Raw genomic sequence first — 17646 nt, forward strand, 5'->3', positions numbered from 1 at the left:
TCAACCCAGTCAATAGAATATGTGTGTTGCCTTAACATATCTACAATGCCAAAATGCTGATTACTTTTAGAAGTATCAATCAGGTATTGATTGATAGATAAACTGATAAATAGAAAAAAGGCAGCATTGACCAATTTATAATAGACTGGAATTGAACTGCTAAATTTCATATTGAACATAATTGATTTATTTAGAGACAGTATCTTACTCTGTTGCCCAGGCTGGAGTGCAGTAGCATCATTACAGCTTGCTGCAGCCTCGACTTCCTGGGCTCAAGTGATCCTCCCACCTCAGCCTCCTGAGTAGCTGAGACTACAGGTGTGCACTACCACGCCCAACTAATTTTTGTATTTTTTGGTAGAGATGGGGTTTTACTATGTTGGCCAGGCTGGCCTCAAGTGATCTGCCCACCTTGCCCTCCCAAAGTGCTGGGATTATAGGCGTGAGCCACACGCCCAGTCAAACTTTATTTTTTACATGTTTAATTGTCTAACCTCCACAGAATTACATGTGAGCCACCGCACCTGACTGAAATAAACAAACTTTTAAAGACATTAGGCAATTATAGTTTCAGGCCATCCGTTTTTGAGTAAATTCATACTAAAATAATACTTACTCCTTTGTCCATGCTTAAGTCTAAGAAGTAAATTGTTTGATGTCCTAATCTTTTAGTTTTAGGGGGAGAATTATATATATATTTTATCATTAAGGAATCTACTTCTATGACTGTCACTACTATGAGTGTCACGAAGAAGTAATTTGCCCAAGATTATATAATTTAAAAGGGATGCAATGAGTAATTGAACATATTTGTATGATTACAAAGCCCATTTTTTTTTTTTTTTTTTTTGAGGAGTCTCGCTCTTTCACCCAGGCGGGAGTGCAGTGGTGCGATCTTGGCTCACTGCAACCTCCACCTCCTGGGTTCAAGCGATTCTTCTGCCTCAGCCTCCCAAGTAGCTGGGACCACAGGCGCATGCCACCATGCCCAGCTAATTTTTTGTATTTTTAGTAGAGACGGGGTTTCACCGTGTTAGCCAGGATGGTCTTGATCTCCTGACCTCGTGATCCGCCTGCCTCGGCCTCCCAAAGTGCTGGGATTACAGGTGTGAACCACCGCACCCGGTCTTAACTATTCTTAACTACTGCTTCATATATAAAGAGGCTCAACACAAATAAGCACTATTATATAAATAAAATTAAAGGAGATAACTATAGAGAACAAAGAACCAATATTACCTAAAAACTGTAGCAAGCAGGCCGGGCACAGTGGCTCACGCCTGTAATCCTAGCACTTTGGGAGTCCAAGGCGGGTGGATCATTTGAGGTCAGGAGTTCGAGACCAGATTGGCCAACATGGTGAAACCCCATCTCTACTAAAAATACCAAAAATTAGCCGGGCATGATAGTACATGCCTGTAATCCCAGATACTCGGGAGGCTGAGGCAGGATAATTGCTTGAACCAGGAGGTGAAGGTTGCAGTGAGCCGAGATCGCGCCACTGCGCCCCAACCTGGGCAACAGAGTGAGACTCTGTCTCAAAAAAAAAAAAAAAAAAAAAAAACTGTAGCAAGGCTGGGCACAGTGGCTCACACCTGTAATCCTAGCAGTTTGGGAGGCTGAGGTGGGTGGATCACGTGAGCTCATGAGTTCAAGACCAGCCTGGCCAACATGGCGAAGCCCCATCTTTACAAAAAATACAAAAATTAGCTGGTGTGGTGGCACACACCTGTAGTACCAGCTACTCGGGAGGTTGAGGCAGGAGAATTGCTTGAACCTGGGAGGTAGAGGTTGCAGTGAGCCAAGATCACGCCACTGCACTCCAGCCTGGGCAACAGAGCAAGACTCCATCTCAGAAAAAAACAAACAAACAAACAAAACACCAGCCTGGGCAACATAGCAAGACTCCGTCTATAAAATTAAAAAAAGAAAAAAAAAGAACTACTGGGTAAAGAAGTCTCATTTGGCATATTATAAACTGCTATTTATGGTGTACAAGCTACTTTATGGAACATGCATTTTAATAATAACCCTGTAAGGATTAAATGACATAAAGCATTAAAGCACATAGGTAAACTAGCTAATAAATGGTAGATATTTCTGTTAGTAATATTCCCAACACCTTAAGAGGTAGGAATTATTACTGCCATTTTACAGATAAGAAAACTCAGGCTAAGGTGAAAAAAGTAATTTGCCAAAGATTACTTAATTTAAAAGGGATACAATGAGTAATTGAACATTTATGTATGATTTCAAAGCCCATATTCTTAACTACTCTTAACTACTGGCTTATATATAAAGAGACTTGACACAGATAAGCACTATTAAATAAATAAGACCAAAGGGGATAACTGTAGAGAACAAAGGACCAACATTACCTAAAAACTGTAGCACACTGCTGAAACCACTGTAAATCCAATCAAATATGAAGGACATATCCAAATCTGATAGGGTCTGAAAAAAAAAGAGTTTGAATTTAGTAGTCAACATTAAACACCAACATACATTAAACTCCAATACTGTTAAACACCAACTCTGAGTAGATAATCCTACAGCAACTTTACTACAAAGTGTTACACACTCTTATCCAGGCTGGTCTAATATGATCTATACTGTGCATAAAAAACAAAATGTGGGCTGAGTGTGGTGGCTCATGCTTGAAATTCCAGCACTTTGGGAGGCCTAGGCAGGAGGATCGCTTGAGATTGGGAGTTCAAGACCAGTCTGGGCAGCATGGCGAAACCCTGTTTCTACAAAAAATAAAAAGTTAGCTAGGCGTGGTGGTATGCACTTGTAGTCCCAGCTATTTAGGAGGCTGAGGTGGGAGGATCACTTGAGCCCAGGAGGTTGAGGCTGCAGTAAGCCCTGATCAAACCACTGCACCCCAGCCTAGGTGCCAGAGTGAGACCCTGTCTTAAAAACAATACAAAACAAAAACACAAAATGACATTAAAATATCAAGTAGAAACCATTCTTTGTCCATTAAAGTAGCAAAATGAAAAAGAATTATAACAGCCAGGACCAGAAAGGATGTGGTAAAAGAGGCACATCTGGTGGCAGTATAAATTGGTACAAAATCAATTAGGCAATAGTATATCTGTTAATATCATTTGACCCAAGAACTCTACTTTTAGAAGTTATCTTAAATATAGGCCGGGTGCAGTGGCTCACACCTGTAATCCCAGCACTTTGGGAGGCTAAGTGGGTGAATCACTTAAGGTCAGGAGTTTGAGACCATCCTGGCCAACATGGTGAAACCCTGTCTCTACTAAAAATACAAAAATTAGCTGGGCATGGTGGTGCGCGACTGTAGTCCCAGCTACTCCAGAGGTTGAAGCATGAGAATTGCTTCAGCCTGGGAGGCGGAAGTTGCAGTGACCCGAGACTGTGCCACTGCACTCCAGCCTGGGTGACAGAGCGAGACTCGTCTCAAAAAACAAAAACAAAAAAAAGAAATTATCCTAAATATAGAGGCTGGGCACGGTGGCTCACACCTGTAATCCCAGTACTTTTGGAGGTCGAGGCGGGCGGATCACTTGAGGTCAGGAGTTCAAGACCAGCCAGGTTGGCAACATGATGAGGTCAGGAGATTGAGACCATCCTGGCTAACATGGTGAAACCCCATCTCTACTAAAAATACAAAAAATAGCCGGGCGTGGTGGTGGGCGCCTGTAGTCCCAGCTACTTGGGAGGCTGAGGCAGGAGAATGGCATGAACTCGGGAGGCGGACCTTGCAGTGAGCCGAGATGGTGCCACCGCACTCCAGCCTGGGTGACAGAGCGAGACTCTTTCTTAAAAAATAAATAAATAAAATAAAAAAATAAAATTTGCTGGGCGTGGTGGCACGTCTGTAATCCCAGCTACTCGGTAGGCAAAGGCAGAATTGCTTGAACCCGGGAAGGGGAGGTTGCAGTGAGCCAAGATCGTGCCACTGCCCTCCAGCCTGGGCGACAGAGCGAGACTTCATCTCAACAACAACAACAAAAATTAGCTGTTCATAGTGGCTAGTGCCTGTAATCTCAGCTACTCGGGAGGCTGAGGCACAAGAATCACTTGTACCGGGGAGGAGGAGGGTGCAGTGAGCCAAGATTTCACTACTGCACTCCAGCCTGGGTGACAGAGTGAAACGGTCTCAAAAAAAAAAGAAAAAGAAATTATCCTAAATATAGAAAAGTTTCAAGTTTTATTATAAAGATATGTATCACAAATGTTACTTAAGAAAAATTTTAGGCTGGGTACAGTGGCTAGCATCTGTAATCCCAGCACTTTGGGAGGTACAGGCAGGAGGATGGCTTGATCCCAGGAGTCCAAGACCATCCTAGGCGACATAGTGAGACCTTCTCTCTACAAAAAATGAAAAAAAAATTAGCTGGGCATGGTGGCTCATGCTTGTAGTCCCAGCTACTTGGGATGCTGAGTTAGGAGGATCCCTTGAGTCTGGGAAGTCAAGACTGCAGTGAGTCATGATTGTACCACTGTATGTCAGCCTGGGCAACAGAGCAGGATCCTGTCTCAAAAAATAAAAAAATGCATTATAGTACATACGACCTATGAGGTACTTATCAAACCTTGTTGTGGGTGGTTGGGGAGAGGGAGGAAGAAAAATAGGGAGAAGAGAAAGAGGAGAAGAAGAAAGGTTATATTAATAAAGTAAGTTTCCAAGTCTAATTATACCTGTGTGGAATAAAAACACTTTTTCTCTTTATGTTGGTCTTATTAGCAATTGGTTCCAGGTGGTAAATTTCTGGGTGTTATCTTTCTGTATCTTTCAAAGTGTAATCACATTATCAATTTTTTTTTTAAGAGACAGGGGTCTCACTATGTTGCCCAGGTTGGTCTCAAAGTCCTGGGCTTAAGCCATCCTCCCACCTGTGCCTCCCAAAGTGCTGGAGATTACAGGCATGAGCCACCATGCCTGGCCATTACTGAATGGTATAAAAAATCTTCTAAATCATAGTAGAAAACTTCAGTATTTACTTGATATATCCCTTGATAAACCAATAGGGTAATATGGAAAATAAGAGAGAAAAAAGCCTCTTAAGAAAGATCACATCCCAGCCTGACCAACATGGCAAAACCCCATCTCTACTAAAAATAAAAAATTAGCCAGGCGTGGTAGCGCACATGTGCAATTCCAGCTACTAGGGAGGCTGAGGCAGGAGAATTGTCTGAACCCAGGGGGCGGAGGTCGCAGTGAGCCGAGATCGCGCCACTGCACTCCAGCCTGGGCGACAGAGCAAAACTCCGTATCAAAAAAAAAATTTTTTTTAATCACATATATAAAAATATACTTTTGACTGGGTGTGATGGCTCACACTGGTAATCCCAGGACATCAGGCCAAGGCAGGCAGATCACTTGAGGCCAAGAGTTCAAGACCAGCAGCCATGGCCAACATTGCAAAACCCCAACTCTACTAAAAATACAAAAATTAGCTGGGCGTGGTGGTGCATGCCTATAATCCTAGCTTCTCAGGTGGCTGAGGCACAAGAATTGCTTGAGCCCAGGAGGCAGAGGCTGCAGTGAGCTGAAATCCAGCCACTATACTCCAGCCTGGGCGACAGAGTGAGACTGTCTCCAAAAAAAAAAAAAATTATTTTCTCTCTCTCTTTCTCTCTCTCTCTTTCAGGGTTGGGTGTGATAACTTATGCCGGTAATCCCAGCTACTCAGGAGGCCAAGGTGGGAGGAGCACTTGAGGCCAGGAGTTCAAGACCAGCCTGGGTAACAAAGCAAGACCCCTGTCTCTACAAAAAATAAAAAATTTGCTAGGCATACTGGCATGCACCCGTCCCAGCTACTCAGGAGGCTGAGGCAAGAGGATCGTCTGGGAGGTGGAGGTTGCGGTAAGCTGAGATTGCGCCACTGCACTCCAGTCTGGGTGATAGAGTGAGACCCAACCTCAAAAATAAAAAATAAAAATAAAATAAAATCACTCCAGCTCATGACTCTGACAAGTAATTCCTTCACCTCCCTCATATCCCACATCCACTCATCCCTAGTCCTATCAGTTTCTTGCAGTGAAGACTCATGCTTTCTTTGGTTCTCACAGGAACCACCTGGTTAAGAACCTTATGTCACATTCCTCAACAACCATCTTAACCTCAAAATTTGTCTCTACCCTTCTTGTGTTTTTTGAGATGGAGTCTCCCTCTGTCGCCCAGGCTGAAGTGCAGTGGTGCGATCTCGGCTCACTGCAACATCCACCTCCCAGCTTCAAGTCATTCTCCTGCCTCAGCCTCCCGAGTAGCTGAGATTACAGGTGCCCACCACTATGCCTGGCTAATTTTTGTATTTTTAGTAGAGACGGGGTTTCACCATCTTGGCCAGGCTGGTCTTGAACTCCTGACCTCATGGTCCACCCGCCTCGGCCTCCCAAAGTGCTGGGATTATAGGTGTGAGCCACCGCACCCGGCAATACATATTACTTTCTTACTTGCAGCTTTCCCTAGGTCAAAGTAAACTGCTTGCCATTCACTGCGGGTAACCCGTACTTTGCCATCTTAAAACCTTTGCCCTGCCGGGCGCGATGCCTCACGCTTGTAATCCCAGCACTTTGGGAGGCCAAGGCGGGCGGATCATGAGGTCAGGAGATCGAGACCACGGTGAAACCCCGTCTCTACTAAAAATACAAAAAAATTAGCCGGGCATGGTGGCGGGCGCCTGTAGTCCCAGCGACTCGGAGAGGCTGAGGCAGGAGAATAGCGTGAACCCGGGAGGCGGAGCTTGCAGTGAGCCGAGATTGCGCCACTGCCCACTCCAGCCTGGGCGACAGAGCGAGACTCTGTCTCAAAAACAAACAAACAAACAAACAAAAAACCTTTGCCCTTATGCCTGTAATCCCAGCACTTTGGTGCTTAAAGCAGAGCAGAGGCTATCTCCAGGATTCATAAAGTGTGTGACCTTGGACAAGTTATAAATTTCTCCTGAAAAATCTCTCAGGGTGTATAAAGATCAAATGAGGTAAAATGCACAAAATAAGCCTGGTTGTTGTTATTATTAAGAAGTGAGGCAACCGGGTGCAGTGGCTCACGCCTGTGATCCCAGAACTTTGGGAGGCTGAGGCAGGCGGTCCCAAGGTCAAGAGATCGAGACCATCCTGGCCAACATGGTGAAACCCCATCTCTACTAAAAATACAAAAATTCTGGCTGGGCGCGGTGGCTCACGCCTGTAATCCCAGCACTCTGGGAGGCCAAGGCGGGTGGATCACGAGGTCAGGAAATCGAGACCATCCTGGCTAATACAGTGAAACCCCATCTCTACTAAAAAATACAAAAAATTAGCCAGGCGTAGTGGCAGGCGCCTGTAGTCCCAGCTACCCGGGAGGCTGAGGCAGGAGAATGGCAGGAACCTGGGAGGCGGAGCTTGCAGTGAGCCAAGATGGTGCCACTGCACTCCAGCCTGGCACTTCTCCTCCCAGGTTCTGTTTTTCTAAGCCAAAAACAGAAAAGGGTAAGAGAGGTGAAAGGTGGGCCAGAATTGTGCCAGCAAAGTGGAAGAGAATATAGGGGGTTCAAGAATTCAAGAGAAGTTCAGGGTTGGGTGGTGGCAAACTCCAAGGCCTGGCTCTGGCATGGACAGATAAAGAAAAATGGAGGTGAAAGATACTGGAAGCTAAGCTAGAGGGTACACTGTCCACATTGACAGGCAGTATAATCACCTGGAAGACTGGAGGGCACTGATACAGACTGTGAATCAAGTGGCAAAGTCCTCACTGAAGATGACTGTTGGTAGGTGAGAGCTAAGGAATGGTGAAAAGCCTTGACAGCAAAAGGATTTTTTGCATAAGGATGGTACCAATTTGCTGTTGTAAAATTTGTCCCAAGAGAGATAATCTAAGAAGACACAAACTCTGCTTTAGAAAATAATAATATATGTATTTCTTTAAAATTGTGGTTTCAGCCAGGCACAATGGCTCACACCTGTAATCCCAGCACTTTGGGACACCGAGGCGAGTGGATCTCGAGGTCAGGAGTTCAAGACCAGCCTGGCCAATGTAGCAGAACCCCATCTCTACTAAAAATACAAAAATTAGCTGGGTGTGGTGGCACACACCTGTAATCCCAGCTACCCAGGAGGCTGAGGCAGGGGAATCACTTGAACCCAGGAGGCGGAGGTTTCAGTGAGCCGAGATCGAGCCACTGCACCACAGCCTGGGCAACAGAGCAAGACTCTGCCTCATAAAAAAAAAATAAAAAAAAAAAATTGTGGTTTCTAGGAACCTTAAAACAAACTAGGAGTAATTAGAAACAGAATTAACTTTTTTTATTGTTGTTTTAAGTAGAAGTAAAAATGCCCAACTAAGAATAAAAGTTACTTAGCTGCAAACAGATACCTGAGCCCAGAAAACAGGTTACACAACACCATGAACACACTATTAAGACGTGAAGAGCAAAGGTCAAGAACAAGGAAACATACACACGTCAGCAGATTTATTTATTGCACCAATACCAAACAGGAAAAGTCTCTATGCAGATTAGAAAAGTGATCTACTCAAGTAACATGAAAACCAGTGCAAAGGATGTAATGGAACAGAATCTCAGATTACAAGTAACTTCTTAAAGCCTTGTTCCATTAAACTTACATGGATGGCTCATTTAAATGAAATATCCTGGATAGATAAATCCATAGAGTAAGTATACTAGTGGTTGTCAGACTGAAGGAAGGAAAAATGGGGAATTATTGCTAATGGGTACTGGGTTTCTTCTTGGGATGATCACATGTTCTGGAATTAGATAGTGGCAATGTTTACACAACACTGTGACTATACTAAAAACACTTAATTGTACAATTTTAAAAGGTCGATTTTATGGTATATCAACTATATCTCAAAAAAGCTATTATAGAAAAATTTTAAAAGCAAATTTTAAAAAGCTTATATGGCATTTAATATTTAAAACTGATTTACATGAGTAATTACACAAAACCATTTACTTTTTTTTTTTGAGACAGAGTCTTGCTCTGTCGCCCAGGATGGAGTGCACTGGCACGATCTCCTCTCACTGCAAGCTCCGCCTCCCAGGTTCACGCCATTCTCCTGCCTCAGCCTCCCGAGTAGCTGGGACTACAGGAGCCTGCCACCACGCCTGGCTAATTTTTTATATTTTTAGTAGAGACGGGGTTTCACCATGTTAGCCAGGATGGTCTCGATCTCCTGACCTTGTAATCCGCCCTCCTTGGCCTCCCAAAGTGCTGGGATTACAGGCGTGAGCCACCGTGCCCGGCCACTTTTTATTTTTTTGACACAGAGTCTCCCTTTCACCCAGGCTAGAGTTCAGGAGCGCCGTCTCTGCTCACCGCAACCTCAATCTCGGGGACTCAAGCAATCCTCCCACCTCAACCTCCTGAGTACCTGGGGCTACAGGCATAGGCCACTATGCCCGGCTCATTTACTTTTTAAAACTGGCAGGGTGTGGTGGCTCACGCCTGTAATCCCAGCACTTTGGAAGGCCGAGGCGGGCGGATCACGAGGTCAGGAAATCGAGACCATCCTGGCTAACACGGCGAAACCCCGTCTCTACCAAAAATAAAAAAAAATTAGCTGGGCGTGGTGGTGGGCGCCTGTAGTCCCAGCTGCTCGGGAGGCTGGGGTGGGAGAATGGCGTGAACCCAGGAGGCGGAGCTTGCAGTGAGCCGAGATTGCACCACTGCACTCCAGCCTGGGCGACAGAGCAAGACTCCATCCCCCCCAAAAAATAAATAAATAAATAAATAAATAAATAAATAAATAAATAAATAAAATCACACATTAAGGGCTGGGCACGGTGGCTCATGCCTGTAATCCCAGCACTTTGGGAGGCCAAGGTGGGCAGATCACCTGAGTTAGGGAGTTCGAGACCAGCCTGACCAACATGGAGAAACCCCGTCTCTACTAAAAATACAAAAATTAGCCGGGTGTGGTGGCACATGCCTGTAATCCCAGCTACTCAGGAGGAGAGTCGCTCGAACCTGGGAGGCAGAGGTTGCAGTGAGCTGAGATCACGCCACTGCACTCCAGCCGGGGTGACAGAGCGAGACTCCGTCTCAAAAAAAAAAACACACATTTAGTTTGTGACCAGCCTTGGCAACATGGAAAAACCCCATTTCTATAAAAATACAAAAATTAGCTAGACATGATAGCATGCACTTGGTGACAGTGAGACCCTGCCTCAAAAAAATAAAATAAAAATTAAAAATACACATTAGTTCTCAGGGATCCTGTAAAAAAAAAATACACATAAGATGACAAAATACAAATACCCAAAAAGTACTGTTGGGAGAAAATAAGGGACATAATAGTCTAAAGAGGCAAATATGACATCGGAGTATGATTGTAGAATCAATGCACTAATAACTTTGGGATGCAAAGCATGGTAATGCTATGGTGAAATGGATGTAGTAACTGTCCTAGAATACAAATATCCAGGCTGAGCACAGTGGCTCATGTCTGTAATCCCAGCACTTTGGGGGGCCAAGGCAGGAGGATCACCTGTGACCAGAAGTTAAAGACCAGCCTGAGCAACATAACAAGATCCCATCTCTAAAAAAAAATTTTTTTTTTTTTTTGAGACGAGGTCTCAGTCTGTCGCCCAGGCTGGAGTGCAGTGGCACAATCTCGGCTCACTGCAACCTCCACCTCCTGGGTTCAAGCAGTTCTCTGTCTCAGCCTCCTGAGTAGCGGGGATTACAGGCACCCACCACCATACCCAGCTAATTTTTTTGTATTTCTAGTAGGGACGGTGTTTCACCATCTTGGCCAGGCTGGTCTTGAACTCCTGACCTCGAGATCCACTCACCTCGATGTCCCAAAGTGCTGGGATTACAGATGTGAGCCACCATGCCTGGTACCAAAATTTTTTTAAATTACCTGGGTATGGTAGCAAGAAACTGCAGTCCCAGCTACTCAGGAAGCTGAGGCTGGAGGATTGCTTGAGCCCAAGAATTCACGCAGTGAGCTATGATCACACCACTGCATTCCAACCTGGGCAACAAAGTGAGACCTTGTCTTTTAAAAAAAAAAAAAGAGAATAAGGATGAACTGGCCATGATGGCTCATGCCTGTAATCCCAGCACTTTGGGAGGCCAAGGTGGGGGGATCACTTGAACCCAGGAGTTTCAGACCAGCCTGGGCAACATGGGAAGACCCCATCTCTACAAAAAAAAAATACAAAAATAGGCCAGGCGCGGTGGCTCACGCCTGTAATCCCAGCACTTTGGGAGGCCGAGGTGGGGGGATCACTTGAACCCAGGAGTTTGAGACCAGACTGGGCAACATGGGAAGACCCCATCTCTACAAAAGAAAAAATACAAAAATAGGCCAGGCACGTTAGCTCACCCCTGTAATCCCAGCACTTTGGGAGGCCAAGGCAGGCAGATCACGAAGTCAGGAGTTCAAGACCAGCCTGACCAACATGGTAAAACACCTTCTCTACTACAAATACAAAAATTAGCTGGGTGTGGTGGCGTGCACCTGTAATCCCAGCTACTCAGGAGGCTGAGGCAGGAGAATCGCTTGAACCCAGGAGGCGGAGGTTGCAGTGAGCCAAGATCACGCCACTGCACTCCAGCCTGGGTGACAGAGCAAGACTCCATCTCAAAAAAAAAAACCAAAACAAAACCAATTAGCCGGGTGTGGTGGTGGGCACCTGTAGTTCCATCTACTCGGGAAGCTGAGGTATGAGAATTGCTTGAACCTGGGAGGCAGAGGTTGCAGTGAGCCAAGATCGTGCCACTGCACTCCAGCCTAGGCAACAGGGCAACATTCTGTCTCAAAACAAAAAAAAAAAAAAGAAAAAGAAAAAAGAAGAAAAGAAAAAGAAAACTAAGGATAAAACCATGACAAATATAAATAGTAGAAAATTTTAAAGAGTGGTCAAGGTGAGGGCTGGGCACAGTGGCTCATATCTGTAATCCCAGCACTTTAGGAAGCCGAGGCAGGCAGATCACTTGAGGTCAGGAGTTCGAGACCAGCCTGGCCAACACAGTGAAAACCCGGGTTGGGATGAGTATTTAAAGTGAGTGAGCGTAGAAATACTATGCTCAGCCAAGTGAGTACTTAATGAAATGAGCGTAGAAGGCTGGGGGAGATGGCTCATGCCTGTAATCCCAGCACTTTGGGAGGCCGAGGGGGGCGGATCACCTGAGCTTGGGAGTTCGAGACCAGCCTGACCAACATGGAGAAACCTCGTTTCTACTAAAAATACAAAATTAACCGAGTGTGGTGGCATATGCCTGTAATCCCAGCTACTCGGGAGGCTGAGGCAGGAGAATCGCTTGAACCCAGGAGGCGGAGGTTGCAGTGAGCTGGAGATCGCACCATTGCACTCCAGCCTGGGCAACAAGAGCGAAACTCCATCTCAAAAAAAAAAAAAAAAAAAAGTAAGTGTAGAAATACACCTATAGCAGGACACCGTGGCTCACGCCTGTAATCCAAGCACTTTAGGAGGCCAAGCCGGACAGATCACTTGAGTTCAGGAGTTCAAGACCAGCCTGGCCAACATGATGAAACCCTATCTCTACTAAAAATACAAAAATTAGCAGGGTGTGGTGATGCACACCTGTAATGCTAGCTACTTGAGAGGCTGAGGCAGGAGAATCACTTGAACCCTGGAGGTGGAGGTTGCAGTGAGCCTGGAGCCACTGTACTCCAGCCTGGGTGATAGAGCGAGGCTCCGTCTCAAAAAAAAAAAAAAAGAAAAGAAAAGGGAAAAGAAATAGTAATATAGCATTCTAACTTGTAAGCTTCAAATGATGTGGCACTGATTTTCATTTCTTTTTCTATTTCTTTTTTCTTTTTTCTTTTTTTTTTTTTTTTTTAGCAACAGTGTCTTTTTCTGTCACCCAGGCTGGAGTGCAGTGGCATGATCACAGGTCACTATAGTCTTGACCTGGCTTCAAGCAATCCTCCCATCTCAGCAGCAAGTAGCTGGGACTACTGGCCTACTAGCCAGGGCCCTCCACCCAGCACATTTTTTTTTTTTCAATGTAGAGACTGGGTCTTGCTATGTTGCCCAGGCTGATTTTCATTTCTGTTAGACTCATCTTTTTTCTTAATTCTTGCTTGAATTTCTATTCCAGTACAATAATGCAAGTCAAAGGAAGGTTAAAATGTACCTTATTTAAACTGCTAATATTTGTAATTACTGACAGTCCATCTCTGACATTTCTAAAATGAAGACACCTTCCTTTACTACAAACTCAGAAAATGCCAATGAACTATCTTGACATTTTTTAAGTTCAAAACATTTTGGTGACAGATACAAGTCTACTGAAAGGTATAATAGTAGATATGTTGCTTTGCTATACTGGCACCACCATTTATTTGTCATCTGTAAAATGACAGCTAGTGCCTTACTCATAGTAGTCAATAAATGTTCCTTTTCTTTCCTTCTTTCATTGTTTCAATGCGACTTACTCTTCACTGATATTTTAACACGGAATATAGGACGTCTTCAAAGACACTTAGTAATATAAAGGCTGATGTAAGAACACACAAATAAATAATACTAGGTTTAATTTTTCAAGTTAAAAAGACTTCTTCACCTCATTTTGTCCACTGTACCAAACACCTTAAATTGCTGACGAATTTGGTTCTGTCAGCTAACAATGTCAAAGTTTTAGCTGTTTTAAAACAAATCTACTTGGAAAAGCTTCAGCACCTTAAAAATCAGTACAGTGGCCCACTGAGGCGGCTCATGCCTTTAATCCCAGCACTTTGGGAGGCCTAGGCGAGCAGATCACCTGAGGTCAGGAGTTGCAGACCAGACCGGCCAACATAGAGAAATCCCATCTCTACTAAAAATAGAAAAATTAGGCCGGATGCGGTACCTCACACCTATAATCCCAGCACTTTGGGAGGTCGAGGCAGGCGGATCACGAGGTCAGAAGATAGAGACCATCCTGGCTAACAAGGTGAAACCCCATCTCTACTAAAAAATACAAAAAAATTAGCCAGGCGTGGTGGCGGGCGCCTGTAGTCCCAGCTACTCGGGAGGCTGAGGCAGGAGAATGGCGTGAACCCGGGAGGCGGAGCTTGCAGATCACCCAACCAGAGCGACCCGCTCAAAAAAAAAAAAAAAAAAAATACAAAATTAGCGTAATCCCAGCTACTCGGGAGGCTGAGACAGGAGAATCGCGTGAATCCAGGAGGCGGAGATTGCAGTGAGCCAAGATCGTGCCACTGCACTCCAGCCTGGGCAACAAGAGGGAAACTCTGTCTCAAAACAACAACAACAAAAATTTAAAAAATTAAAATAAAAATCAGTACAGTTTTCTCAACAGTGTATCTTTTTTCCACTTAACTGGGACTTTGGGCTACGGAAAACGTTAACCAGTACTAGTAAGGAAGCTCAATTTGCCTCTACGCTAATTGGGAGCGCTGAAAACACCAGGCCGCGCGTCATAGCCTCTTGAGCTGTCAGTGAGACCCGCCACCTTCACCTTACCAGGTAAGGAAACTGAGGCCCAGGGGAAGGAAGGGGCTTGCCTGCAGCCACCTCGTTCTTTCCTGAAAAGACCAAGCGTCTGACAGCAGCAGTGTTCTGCCCCGAGGGCTATCAGACGGTCCCGCGGAGCATGGATGAGACCTGTTCTCCCTCGCGCCGCCTAACCCCGGGGTGAAAAACAGGTGCCCCCTCGCCCCTTCGCCCCTTCACGCAGTGCCACAGGCAGGGACCCAGAGTAGATCTTGGCCCTAAAAGTGCGCCTTCTAGGGGATCCATAGCTGCTGCCCACCGGTCCTCCCAGAAGGAGGGGCTGTCACTCACCTGCGACTGGAGAGAACGCAATCCCCTACTTGGCGTTGGCCGTACAACAGGAGACCGAACTGCAAAGCGCGATGGCTGCCGTGGCCCCAGTTCGCATCAGCCCCTTCCGGGCCGGCGGGTGCCTCACTAGCGACAGTCCGCAGGACCGCGTCGCCGAGCGCCCTAGGTTCCGCCTCCTGGCAGTCCTGCTGCCAGTTCCCCAGTTGAGCGAGCCTGCTCGCAACCCCTAACATCGCCCGGGTCTCCCAGCCGCCTGGTCTCCCAACACCCGCCCGCCCGAAGGGATTTTAGGGGCCTGCGTGCCGAGAAGGGAACACCCCGTGCCTCCCTAGGGGAAATTCCTTTTGGCTTTTTTTTTTTTTTTTTTTTGAGACGTTGTCTCTCCCTGTCTCCCAGGCTGGGGTGCAGTGGCGCGATCTCGGCTCACTGCAGCCTCCACCCCCTGGATTCAAGCGATTCTCCTACCTCAGCCTCCCGAGTAGCGGGGACTACAGGCACCTGCCACCACTGTCCGGCTAATATATATATATATTTTTGAAACGGAGTCTCGATTTTGTCGCCCAGGCTGGAGTGCAATGGCGCGATCTCAGCTCGCTGTAACCTCCGCTTCCCGGGTTCAAGCGATTCTTCTACCTCAGCCTCCTGAGTAGCTGGGAGCACAGGCGCGCACCACCATGCCCGGCTAATTTTTGTATTTTTAGTAGAGAGGGGGTTTCACCATGTTGGCCAGGCTAGTCTCAAACTCCTGACCTCAAGTGAACCGCCCGCCTCGGCCTCCCAAAGTGCTAGGGTTACAGGCGTGAGCCACTGCGCCCGGCTAATTTTTGTATTTTTAGTAGAGACTGGGTTTCACCATGTTGGCCAGGCCGGTCTCAAACTCCTTAGCATAAGCGATCCACCTGCCTCAGCCTCCCAAAGTGCTGGGATCACCACCGCACCCTGCCTAAAATACATTTTCAAAGTACATGTGTTTATTGAATTCATTTTTTTTCTTTTTTTGTTATTTGTGCTTTTTGAATTCACCAGTGATTTACACAATGTAGCCATGTACCAGATAATGTGTTGGATGCTGGTTATTCAGCTTTTATTCAGCTGGTTATTCAGTTGTTTTATAGACGGTCTTGGCCAGGCACGGTGGCTCACACCTGTAATCTCAGCACTTTGGGAGGTCAAGGTGGGCGAATCACCTGAGGTTAGAGTTCAAGACCAGCCTGGCCAACATGGTGAAACCCCATCTCTACAAAAATACAAAAATTAGCCAGGCATGATGGCAGGTGCCTGTAATGCCAGCTACTCGGGAGGCTGAGGCAGGAGAATCGCTTGAACCTAGGAGGTGGAAGTTGCAGTGAGCCGAGATCACACCATTGCACTCTAGCCTGGGCGACAGAGCGGGACTCTGTCTCCATTTCAAAAAATAAAATAAATAAAATTAAAAATAAATTTAAAAAATTATATATATATATATATGGACGGTCTTGCTCTTTCTCCCAGGCTGGAGTCCAGTGGTGCTATCATAGCTCACTGCAGTCTCAATCTCTTGGCCTCAAGGAATCCTCCCAGGTAGCTGGGACCACAGGCGTGTGCCACGAGGCCCAGCTAATATTTTAATTGTTTTGTAGAGATAGGGGTCTCATTATGTTGCCCAGGCTGATCTTGAACTCCTGGGCTTAAGCGATCCTCTGGCCTCTGCCTCCGAAAGTGCTGAGATTACAGAAGTGTAGTCAGATAGTCAGCATTTTTTTTTTTTTGGAGGCGGAGTCTCGCTCTGTCGCCCAGGCTGGAATTCAATGGTGTGAGCTTAAAGCTCTGCTCACTGCACCTCCGCCTCTCAGGTTCAAGCAATTCTCCTGCCTCAGCCTCCCAAGTAGCTGGGACTACAGGTGCACTCCACCACGCCTGGCCAATTTTTTGTATTTTAGTAGAGACAGGGTTTCATAGTGTTGCCCAGGCTGGTCATGCCCGACTAATTTTTTGTATTTTATTAGAGACGGGGTTTCACCGTGTTGCCCAGCCTGGTCTCAAATGCCTGAGCTCAGGCAATCCACCCACCTTGGCCTCCCAAAGTGCTAGGATTACAGGTGTGAGCCACCGCACCCGGCCGTAGTCAGCCTTTTTGTATGTTTGTTTTACTATGGAACGGTTCATGAATTTGCCTATCATCCTTGTGCAGGGGCCATGCTAATCTTCTCTGTATCATTTCAATTTTAGTATATGTGCTGCCAAAGAGAGCACACAGGTATTCAGCTTTAAACAAGACTGTTTTGACACCAATATTCTTTTCTAATGGATTGGCGTTGCCTTCTTTAAATGCATCAAGAGCTGTTTAGGGATTCTCAGCAAAGCCTACCATTGGCTCTGCTGGATCTCCTCTTTCTGCTCCAGCCTCAGGAAGTGCTTCACTCTCCCTTGACAGTAGGGTTTCCCTCCGCCAGAAAAGCTTCTACCCACCTCTGCATATCACCTGGCTAACTCCTACACACTTTTTAGGTCTCAACTCTTCAGGTCTTCCTCTCATCAAGGCCTTCCTCCCAGATTTGGTTAAGTCCTCTGGTACAGATTTTGAGATGGAGCAGGGACCCCTCTTAGGGGCCTGCCTGGCCCTCCCAACCAAGTATGGAAATAAGGGAAAATCTCGAGTTCCTTTAAGGGAAAGTCCCCACACCTAGCTAGCCCTGAGCAACTTGATAAGCAAGAAAGCAATAGTAGCTCAAAACAACAGCCTAAGAAGTTTGAGTCATAAAATGTTTGGTTCTTTATAAAAACTAAAGATAACATCTTAACATATGTCCCTGAGTTGTTTTTCAGAAACCCAGACCCAAATCAAATGGATCCACTGGAGCCGGGTGTGGTAGCTCATGCCTGTAATCCCAACACTTTGGGAGGCTGAGGCAGGAGGATTGCTTGA

The 17646-nt window shown here is 45.9% G+C and overlaps 1 protein-coding gene and 1 non-coding gene across 2 annotated transcripts in view; both read right to left on the minus strand.

Moving 5' to 3' along the window:
* Positions 1-14830, minus strand: part of SAR1B (secretion associated Ras related GTPase 1B) — a 30921-nt gene extending 16091 nt beyond the window's left edge. Inside the window, exons 1-2 of the mRNA XM_032157934.2 lie at positions 14742-14830; positions 2379-2454 (exon numbers count right to left, since the gene is read on the minus strand). Of these exons, the coding sequence (XP_032013825.1) occupies positions 2379-2436 (58 nt within the window). The 5' untranslated portion in view covers positions 2437-2454; positions 14742-14830. The remainder of the gene's footprint in view (positions 1-2378; positions 2455-14741) is intronic.
* A 2036-nt stretch (positions 14831-16866) lies between these two features.
* LOC116471990 (U6 spliceosomal RNA) lies at positions 16867-16973 on the minus strand. The gene has a single exon (XR_004248918.1). It is a non-coding gene; the product is annotated as a U6 spliceosomal RNA (small nuclear RNA).
* Positions 16974-17646: the final 673 nt, after the last annotated feature.

Source organism: Hylobates moloch, unplaced genomic scaffold, assembly GCF_009828535.3.
Source record: "Hylobates moloch isolate HMO894 unplaced genomic scaffold, HMol_V3 SCAFFOLD_6, whole genome shotgun sequence".
NCBI lineage: Eukaryota > Metazoa > Chordata > Mammalia > Primates > Hylobatidae > Hylobates > Hylobates moloch.